The sequence below is a fragment of the Chionomys nivalis genome, chromosome 17, assembly GCF_950005125.1.
Source record: "Chionomys nivalis chromosome 17, mChiNiv1.1, whole genome shotgun sequence".
Taxonomy (NCBI): domain Eukaryota; kingdom Metazoa; phylum Chordata; class Mammalia; order Rodentia; family Cricetidae; genus Chionomys; species Chionomys nivalis.
In genome coordinates, this window is record NC_080102.1 from 55,057,222 (window position 1) to 55,068,410 (window position 11,189).

Genomic DNA, 11,189 nt, shown 5'->3' on the forward strand with positions numbered 1-11,189 from the left:
TTTTTCCATCTAAGTTTTTAATTTTTTACTTGGTTTATGTGGTAAAAAAAGACCCATTATAAGATAATATCTTCCCTCTGCATTAAAATTCCTGTAGGGGAATATATGGATGATAATATGAACAGAATACAGTTAAGATTAGAATCCACAAGATCCATATGTGCCTTCTGTAATTTCTCTTCAATCAAAGCCAATTCTCTCTCAGCTTCATCTGATAATTCCCTGGGATTATTTATGTCCTTGTCACCATGTAAGGTTTTGTTTAAATTGATCAGGTCATCAGAACTTAATCCAATCATGCACTTTAGATAGAAAATGTCACCTAGCAATCTTTGGAAGTCATTAAGAATCTGCAATCATCCTGGCAATGGTGGCATATGCCTTTAATACCAGCACTCTGGAGGCAGAGACAGGATGATCTCTATGAGTTTGAGGCTAGCCTGGTCTACAGAGTGAGTTCTACACAGAGAAACTCTGTCTAAGGAAAAGAATAGAATAAGCACTCATTCTCTCCCAATTTGCACCTTTTGAGCCTAATTTTTTTAAACCTATTTTATAACCTAAATAGAGTCTCTTTTTTGTTATTTTTCAGGAATAATTAGTAATCCTCAATAAGGCAAAATTTTATTTACCTCTTCAAGCATTTTTCTAAAGTACCTACATTTGAATCAGATAGCAAAATATCATCCATGTAATAATAAACTATAGATTCAGGATATTGCTTACTTATCATTTCCAATGGCTGACTTAAAAATATTTGCATGGGGGGAACTATTTAGCATTCTTGTGGGAGAATCTTCCATTGCTAAATCTTGGTAGGCTAAGAATTATTATAAATAGGCACTGTGAAGGCAAATTTTTCTCTGTCTTTTTCTTTTAAAGGTATAGTAAATAAACAATCTTTTAAATCAATCACTATAAGAGGCCATCCTTTGGCAATAGAGAAGGCAAAGGAATGCCAGACTGTAGAGAGTAGATTCATTGAGTCACCTTATTAATATCTCTTAGATCTGTGACCATTCTCCATTTTCCAGATTTCTTTTAAACAACATCGAAGAATTCCAAGGGCTGTTTGATTCTTCAGTTTCCTGAGCATCTAATTGCTCATGTACCAGCTGTTCTAAAGCCTGCAGTTTATTGTCAAAGGCCATTGCTTTACCCATACAGGTTTTTCTGTCAACCATTCTAAAGGCAGGAATGTTGGTGCCTTTGAAATATCAGTAGCTGTCTTGCCCTGTTCTTGTAAACCTGAATGGTCAGTGACTCTTCTTTATAATATTTTGTAATATTTTTCCAAGAAACATATGTTAATTAATTCTAATATTGGGGCAACATTAATCTAAGTATTCCATTGCTATAACAAATCACATCCCCACAAATTTATTGCTATGTTAACCACATATGGTTTTAATATTCTTCTCTGTCCTTTTGGCCCTACATGTTTGACCTCTGCTTTACCCAAGATAAAATTCTGATCCCTAAAAACTGAACATTAATATCCCGAAGAGGCCAATTTAGATGCCAAGATTCTGATGAAACTATTGTTACGGTCACACCTGTGTCTACCAGACATTCAATAACAACATCATTTATTCTTATTTTAATTTTGACTTTGTTCATTTATAGAAATTTGCCAAAATACTTGCTTTATTGTTTCTCCTGAATTTTTTATTCTCTCTTCTATAGATGTTCTATTATCCAGAGCAATGTGGTTTCTTATGATAGGCATTAAATTCTTTAATTACTCTGGGAAGGGGTTTCCTATATGATGGCAGAAAACAATTGAACCAGATTTGGAATTGGGGACTGTGAGAGGCCCCTCATGGAGCTTCCCAATGGCAAAGGATTACCTTGGATATTCCTCCTTGACCTACATTTATTAGTCTAGTGCCTGCTTTTGCCACACCTTCCGCATAATCCAGAAGGGAGGGGTGTTCTGAATGGATTATTATTAGAAAAAAACTGTTTCTAGGAACACCTTGTCTACAGTCTCTTTTAAGGTAACTTTGTTTGCTACAATTATAACATTTGACATTTCCATTTTCCCTCAAACCTCTGGAAATCACTTCTCCTATCCATGCATTATTATAGTCATGAGATTCAATATTGATTTTATCTTGGATCCATTCCTCCAAAGTTTCTGGCCTTGCCTTTAATGGCCTAATTATCTATCCTTCTGCATAGAGAATTGGCATTTTCAAAAGCCAGAGATTCAATTATTATTTGTCTAGCTTTAAATTTGGTATCATTTTATTTACTGTTGAAGTCAATCTTTGTAAGAAATCTAAAGGCTTCCTTTGGGCCCCGTATCTTTAGTAAATGACTCAATTTTCTTTCCTATATCTCCAATTCTGTCCCAAGCATTCTAAAGTTGCTGTGTAGAATAAATCCAGGATGTGGTCATCATATACTGTTTGCCTTTCTATAGTATCATAATCTCCTTCTTCAAGAATTTGATCTTGAGAGATTTCTCTACTGCTAGCTTTACTCCATTGTTCAATAATCTTAGCCTCTTCTCTGAACCAGGTACTCCATTATAATTGTGGACCTGACTCTAAAACACCTTTAACCAATTCTATCCAGTCTTTAAGGATAATTCTATTACAAACTGACCACAAGTTTTACATTTGCATCACAAAAGGTGAATGCATGTCAAATGAGACTATTGTTTTCTTGAATCTCCTTAAATCTAACATTGGCACAGGAGTCCAGTTAGCTGTAACAGAGCCTCTTCCATTTGGTGAGTCCTGTAAGGTTACTGGATATATTAAGGTTGGCTGTTTGAAAACCTTAGGCTGTTCCTCTGGTTCTGAAATTGGCTCTCCACCAAATTCCTCTGTCTGTATTGGAATATTCTGTGATCTGTTTTATTAGGTTTTTCTAAGGCCTGTATCTTAGCATTCAGCTTAACCAATTTTTTGGTGATAAGACAAAAATGATAAAGCTGATAATGTTTACAACTGACATTACATGAATCCCATCTAAATTAGTTATCCTCTTATTTAATCATTCCATTTTCAAACTGTCCAGCATATTATCATACAGAGACACAAATCCCTCCAATGTAATGGTGTATTTGTTTATTTATTTATTTATTTATTTCCCCATTTTTTAACGTGGGAAAAAACTGTCTCTTTTGACTAATTCCTCCCTTTAAGAATTCCCAATTATCTTACCAAATCTGCTGACAATGTTGATGAACATGTGAGTCTTATTGCTGATGCATAGAACATGCATAAAAGCCTGACTGGATTTGAAGGCAGCAGCCCCAAAAGGGTGTTCAGGGAGAACCTGCCCGAATAAAAAAAAATGAGAACCTATCTAACAGCGCAGTGACTTCAGCCTCTTTTAACTCTGACCTCTGCTGGTGGCTTTTTCCTGAACTTGTACTCCAAACGTTGGGCGCCAAATTTAGCATGAATAGTAAAAACAGAGACAGATATTGGTGTGCAAGCAGAAGATCAGAAAAGCAAAGCAACCAGTCACTGGTTCTTGACTCTACCTCAGACTGAAATGACGATCCTGCCTCCATGAATCCTCAGAATGAGACTGAGTCTGAGAGTTGTCTCCTCCCACCTTATATTCCTCTCTAGTGCTGGGATTAAAGGTGTGCACCACCATCACATATTCTATGGCTGACTAGATTAAAGCTGTGTGCCACCACGGCCTGGCCTGTATGGCTGACTAGTGTGTCTGCTTTGCACTGATCTTCCAGTAAGTTTTATTTATTAAAACACAAATAATATACCACTATAAACACACTATTAGATGGTGAATGAATCATCAAAGAAATCAAGAAAGAAATTTTAAAAGATTATAGAAATGAATGAAAGCAAAATTATATCATATCAAAACCTATGTCATACAGAAGTCTGTTTTATTTTTTTATTGATTTTTATTGAGCTCTACATTTTTCTCTGCTCCCCTCCCTGCCTCTCCCTTCCCATCTTCAACCCTCCCCCAGGGTCCCCATGCTCCCAATTTACTCAGGAGATCTTGTCTTTTTTCTACTTTCTACTTCCCATGTATATTAGATCTATGTAAGTCTCTCTTAGTGTCCTCATTGTTGTCTAAGTTCTCTGGGATTGTGGTTTGTAGGCTGGCTTTCTTTGCTTTATGTTTAAAAATCACCTATGTGTGAATATATGTGGTAATTGTCTTTGTGTGTCTCAGAAGTCAGTCTTAAGAAGGATACTTATAGGTACATTTACACAGTACAACTTACATTTTAAAAAAAGCAACAATAGAAAGGTTATAAATGAGGACTGACCTTAAAGCTTTGGAAAAACAAGAACAAATGAAGAGCAAAAACAGTAGATAGGAAGAAATTAAAATCATAACAGAAATGAATGAAATGGGACACAGCAACAAACTACAAAGAATCAGGGCTAGCAAGATGACTCAGTGGTTATACAAACCTGACAACGTGAGTTGATCTCAAACTCACCCAAAGCTATGTGTGGTGATCACACCTGTAGTCCCAGTACTTCCATGGCAAGATGGTCTAAACAGAGGTAGGAGGTCACCTGGAAGCTTCTTGGACAACTAGCCAAGAATACAGAGGGTGGTAGAAACAAGCAAACAAAACTCCTGTCTTAATGAAGTGCAGGAAGAGAACAACTCCCAAAAGTTGTCTTCTGACTTCTACATGTGTACCATGTACACACACACTCACATTTGCACACACAGTGTTGCTAGCAATCAATGAAGCAGAGAGTTGGTTCTCTGAAAAGATTAATAAACTCTCATGGTCAAATTAACCACAGAAAGACACAAATTATACAAATTAATACTATGAGAGATGAAAGGGGAAATATTACAAGAAATACCAATGAAATTCAGAAAATAAAAATATTTAAAAACCTATATTTCACTAAGCTAGAAATTCTAAAAGAACTAGATGAATTATTAGATGCATATAACCTGTCAAAAGTATACCAAGATAAAATAATTTAAACAGATTTATAACAAGCACTGAACTTGAAGTGGTGATTAAAAAAAATCTCTGAACTAAAAAGAGTCCTTTATATGTATGTATGTATATATTGCCTGCAGAAGTCATAACAACTTCAAACAAGTAATAACACTGTCTCTCAAGTTACTGCTTAATATAGAAAATATAGAAAAGGAAGAAATACTTACAAATTTGTTTTTAAGAGAGAGAGAGACAGAGACAGAGAGAGACAGAGAGAGAGAGAGAGAGAGAGAGAGAGAGAGAGAGAGAGAGAGAGAGAGAGAGAGAGTGTGTTTGTGTTTAGGGATGTGCACATGAGTTCAGGTGTCTGAAGAGACCCAAAGAGTCAGATCCACCTAGAGCTTGAGTTACAGGCAGTTGTGAGACACCTGATGCAGATGCTGGGAGCTGAACTAGGGTCCTTTGCAGCAATAGTGCATGCTCTTAACTTCTGAGCCATCTTTCCCATCCCAACTCTTTATGAAGCCAGTATTGTGCTGATATTCAAAGTAGATAAACACATAACAACAACAACAAAGAAAAGAAATTCAAGATCAATATTCCTAATGAATATAGATGCAAAAACTCTCAATGAAACACTTGCAAGTCAATTTAGATCACATTAGAAAGGTTATACATCAGGATCAAGGTGGCTTCTTTCTAGAGATCCAGAAATAAACCAACACAAATGAATCAAATGTCATTCACAGAAATGGATTCCAAGACAGAAATCACATGATCATTTTTGTAGGCACAGAAAAGGCCTTCAACAGAATCAAATATCCTTCATAACAAAAGTCCTGAAAAGGATAGATATGGGGGGAGAATATCTCAACACAATAAAGGCTCTAGTGACAAAACTACAGTCAACAGCTGTTTTTGGTACTAGAGAGATGGCTTCCACCAGCGTCCACTAACTGACCCTCAGCTAGGGTAGAATCTCATGAGCTCCTTCCCCACCCATGCTGGAACGTTTACAGGCTCAACCTTTTGTAGGTAAACAGAGCCACTGTGTGTTCATGACTTCAACATATTCAGAAGACAGCATTACCCAGCACTCCTCCTCATCCCCTTTCTGTGACGTTCCTACAGTGAAGCTTATTTGGTCTTCAAGATAATGAGTTTCATGATTACTATTAGAGATGATGTTTGCCAGGTGGTTTTTGTGTAGACTCTCTTTAATACTTTTTTTTTTTGGGGGGGGGTGATTTTTCAAAACAAGGTTTCTCTGTGTGGCCCTGGCCGAACTGGAACTTGCTTTGTAGTCCAGGCTGGCAAAAAATTCAGAGATCCTTCTGCCTTTGCCTCCTGAGTGCTAGGATTAAAGGTGTGCACCACCACGCCTGGCTCAAGAATCCCTTTAATATTTTAATGAAAAATTTCCCCCATTCATGGTCTGCTCAGAGCAAATTCCTTAAAAAGCATGGATTTTTGGCAGAGTGGATGGTTTTCCTGAAGCTTCGGCAGAGTTGATGGTGTCTTTTTCTTCATTTGTCTAGAAATGTGGTGATGAGTAGTAATGCTTTTTCTAATGGTCATTCAATGTTGAAGCTCTAAGATGAGCTGCATTTAAACTGTAATGTAAGTCTCATCTCTTGTAGCTATTTCTGGACTTCCTTCCTGAAGGGGTGGGGGGGGGAGCTCAAAAGACCAAAAAGCTTGAGAAACTCACAAGGCTCAGGAAGCCCATGGATTCTAGAAGATTCACAAGGTTCCTCCCCAAGGCTGCATAAGCACAAGCTAAAGGACAGGAGACCCTCTTCATCTGAGAGTTGGGCCGAGAGTTCATGGGAGGCAGCGGCTTTTGTGAGATTCTTGGTGATGTGTGATCTGACTCTTTGAGTCACACATGTTTTTGTCAGTAATCCCAATACATTAATTGGTTTACTACCTAGAGTTGGGTGGAATAATTTCTTTGATCTCTTGTTCCTGTCCTCTCTGAGATGAACAGATGTTTGTTCACATTTTCCTACAAAGTCATAAAATATCCGTTAATACAGTAGAGAATAGAATCACTTATTTTTTTCCCCTAGGACCCTTGCAACTATGTTTATGAAGAGATTATTTTGGAATTGTCAAGCTTGGTCTCAGTGTCAGGTAAACATCATTTCCAAAGTTCAGTTGTCCCTTTTCTGCTGTGTTTGTGTGAGTTAGTTTCCCATCATTTTCTACTGTGTTTATGTGAGTTAGTTTCCCATCATTATAAGAGAATACCAGGACCAGGAGGTTCAGTTAGTTGTTTTGAAGGCTTTCGTTGATGATTGATTAGCTTTGTTTATTTCGGCCCATGGTGAGACAGCAGACTATTGTCAGAGTGTGTGGTAGAAAATAAAGCCTTCTTATTTTGTCACCAGAAATTAGAGAGGTTAAGGAAGAGAACAGGGTCTCACAAGTCCATTGAAAGCCATGACCCCAATAACTTCAAGAGTTCCCAATGGGCTCAATGGCTTCATCATCTTTCTATGGCAGTACTGTGGGGACTATGCCTGCCTTAGTTTATCTTGAGTTTCTGGGATCAAATACCTGCCACCAGTAGCTTAAGGGATTGATGGAGGAAGGTCATTGGTTAATTAATAAAGAAACTGCTTGGCCTGATAGGTTAGAACATAGGTGGGTGGAGTAAACAGAACAGAATCCTGGGAGGAAGAGGAAGTGAGCTCAGACGCCATGCTGCTCCTCTCCAGGGCAGATGCGATGAAGTCAGCCACCAGGTCAGACACGTTGAATCTTTCCCGGTAAGACTGATGCTATACAGATTACTAAATATGGCTTAGGCAAGATGTGAGAATTAGCCATTAAGAGGCTAGAACTAATGGACCAAGCAGTGTTTAAAAGAATACAGTTTCCGTGTAATTATTTTGGGACATAAGCTAGCCAGGCATCCGGGAGCCAGGTGGCAGGAATGCAGCCCGCAGCTCCATCAACAAGGGATGATGATCTCATAGTTTCATAGGTATTCTAGTTCATCAAAGTGGAAGAAACTATCGTGACAGGAGTGACTCCATCCGTGGCATTGGAAGCAAGGGACAACAGTTGCTCACATGTTACAGATCAGGAAGCAGAGTACAAGATCTAAACCAGGGCTGCATATCACCTTTACCTCACTGTGGAAAAGTTCCAGGGCCTTTCAAACAGTACCACAAGCTGGGGACCAAGTGGTCAAAGCAGGATCCCATGGGGGAACATCCAAGATAGAAACTACAGCAAAACCTTTAACTTATGAGCCTTTATGGTCATCTAAGATACTAACTATAGCAATGGTCAAAATCAGACTTTTTATTGATTGTTTTGTAATGTTACAATTACATAGCTATCTCTACACTTATAGGAATATTTAATCTACAGATTTAAAGTTGTACTTATAGATCAGTCATATTTCCCATTTCCTCTCCAATCATGTAAAACCTTAAGAGGAAAGGGAAGGGAGCAGAGATATCTGTGACTCTCTGATCAAGGTTGTAGTACCTGGGTAATCAAAGCAGCCAGGAAAACAAATGTACCCACACACTGTCTCTCTGTTGTCCATCCTGCCAGCAACTCTCCTTACAAAGGAAGACACTGTCCAAGGAAGGCAAGGAAGCTCATTGGTACAACACATGGCCAGGATGGCGATAGAAATAGAGGCAGGCATGGTAGCTCGTGCATGTAATTTCACTACTTGAGAAGCTGGGGCAAGAGGATGAAAACAATTGTGCAAATGTGTTAAAGGAGCCCTGCTCTGTTGTTGAATGACACTAAGTTCCTCAAAGACTCCCTGACTCTGCGGCCTTTTGTGACACAGATAGAACTCCCAGGTTATGATCAAACTAGTGGACAAGCTGGTGTTTTCAGGCTTTAACTCTAGTTCGAGTCTCCCTCTCCTAAACACTAATCTAGAATTTCATGCATCCTCTTGCTGGTTTTGGCAAGTAATAAAATTCCACTGATTAATCACCCCTTGTTTCCCCCTATAAACTTAAAGAATTTGTGGGCCGCCATGCAGGAATGGTACTCTGCGTACCTCACACAACATTTCCCCAGCCCACTGCCTCCACACTTTGACTTGCAAACTATTCTCTTCCCTATTCAAAAGCTCTCCAAATCATTTTGTTTTTTTTTACGCTAATTGCTTTATCTTGAGAATGATGCTTGACTCCTCTTAGTTAGCGACATAACCCCTATTGCATTGCATTTGCCCCTCTAATCACAAAAACACGTTACCAAGAGAAATCAAAGAAGCTCAGTATATGCTGGAATCAACTTAAGTCATGAGCCTTAGACATCAGGAAAAATGACTTCAAGGTCTGAGTCTGGTGCCAAGGACAACATGAATGTCCTTCTGTGGAGCCCTCCAGCATTGAGCAGTAAGGCTGGAAAAGGGATAAGCTTCTATTTTCAGTAGGTTGAATGCCTCCAGGAAATTCAGGCTAGAAAGACTCTGCCTGAGCCAGGATGCCTCTCCCAAGGGCTCTCCCCATGGCCCCCTTCATTTCCTTGTTGCGGAAGCTGTAGATGATGGGGTTGCACATGGGGGTGATGATGGTATAAAGGAGGGAGAAAGGCTTGTCTTTGTCAGGCCCATGCGTACTGCGGGGGTTCATGTAAGAGAACATGGCTGAGGTGTAGAAAAAGATGACCACAGTCAGGTGGGAGGCACAAGTGGAGAATGTCTTCCCTTTACCTGAGGAAGAGGATCTGCTGAGGATGGAGGCCAGGATGCAGGCGTAGGAGGTGACAATGAGCACCATGGGGCTGAGCAGCACCACAACGGCATCGAGAAAGATGACCTTCAGGCTGAACTTAGGGTCCCCACAGGAGAGAGTAATCACTATGGGGGCCTCACAGAAGAAGTTTTCTATGTGGTTTTCTCTGCAGAATGGACCTCGAAAAGTCATATAATCGAGAAGGATGCCATTGATCATCCCAAAGATCCAGGAAGTCAGCACCAGCCTAACACACATCTGCCGACTTATGATCTGGGCATAGTTCAGTGGGTGACAGATTGCAACATAACGATCATAGGCCATAAAAGCCAAAAGGATGCACTCAGCCACACCCACACCAAAGACCAGATACATCTGAGTCAAACAGGAGGCAAAAGAGACCGTGTGGTTTTTGGTCACCAGATGAACCAACATCTGTGGGATGGTGGTGGTGATGAAGCAGATGTCCAGGAAAGACAGGTGTCCAAGGAAGAAGTACATGGGGCTGTTGAGTCTGGGGTCATTCCAGGTGATGAAGATAATGAGGCCATTCATGGCCATGGCGAGGCTGTAGAGAGCCAGGAAGAGGATGAAGAGCAATGCCCGTGTGGAAGGCGGACTCTGCTCAAAGCCCACGAGGATGAACTCTGAGACTGTGCTGCTGTTCTGTAGGACCATCCCTTGGAGTCTGTTTGGAGAGGGAAGGGCAGGTGAGTGAACAGTGTATAAAAGTGATCTTCTGGGGCTGGAGAGATGGCTCAGTGGTTAAGAGCACTGATTGCTCTCCCAAGGGTCCTGAGTTCACTTCCCAGCAACCACATGGTGGTTCATAGCCATCTGTAATGAGATCTGGTGCCCTCTTCTGACCTGCAAGCATACATACAGACAGAACACTGTATACATAATAATAAATAAATAAAGATAAATCTTAAAAGAGTGATCTGCTTTGATTTTCTGTTGCTGTGAAAAAGTACTGACTAAAAGCAACTGAAGAAGAAAGGGTTATTTTGGCTATAGGTTATATGTAGCCCATCATTAAGGGAAACCAAGACAGGAATTCAAGGTAGACAAGAGCTGAAATAGAGACCCCGGAAGAACATTGCTTACTGCTTTTCTATCCTTGGCTTTGTGCCTTTGTTCGACTACCTTCTTTATACAGTCCAAGTGCTCCCAAACATGGTACTGTCCATGGGCTGGGCCCTCCTACATCAAGTAATAGTTAGGACAACGCCCCCACAGGTTTGCCCACAGGACAAGCTGATGGAAGCAATTCCTCAACTGAGACTCCTTCTTCCCAGGCATGTTTAGGTTTGTTTGAAATTGACACAGATAAGCCAGCATAAGAAAGTGTTTGGATAACCTACTCCCATAGCTATAGACTAGGGGGAAATGAAGAAAAAAGATAGCAAGTTTAATTACGCTAAATTCTATTAAAGGCACAGAAAATGTCAGGGCAATTGTAGGCTACATATATGAACATCAACCAAGGGCTGTATGTAGGATTTTTGTGTCTACTAGATTGGTCCTGAAATATCATCGTCTGCCTCTCCGAG

At 39.8% G+C, this 11,189-nt stretch overlaps 1 protein-coding gene across 1 annotated transcript; it reads right to left on the minus strand.

Moving 5' to 3' along the window:
* Positions 1 to 9,360: 9,360 nt before the first annotated feature.
* On the minus strand, positions 9,361 to 10,314 carry LOC130888408 (olfactory receptor 10AD1-like). Its single transcript, XM_057791309.1, has one exon. The coding sequence runs from the start codon at positions 10,312 to 10,314 to the stop codon at positions 9,361 to 9,363; it is 954 nt and encodes a 317-aa protein (XP_057647292.1).
* Positions 10,315 to 11,189: the final 875 nt, after the last annotated feature.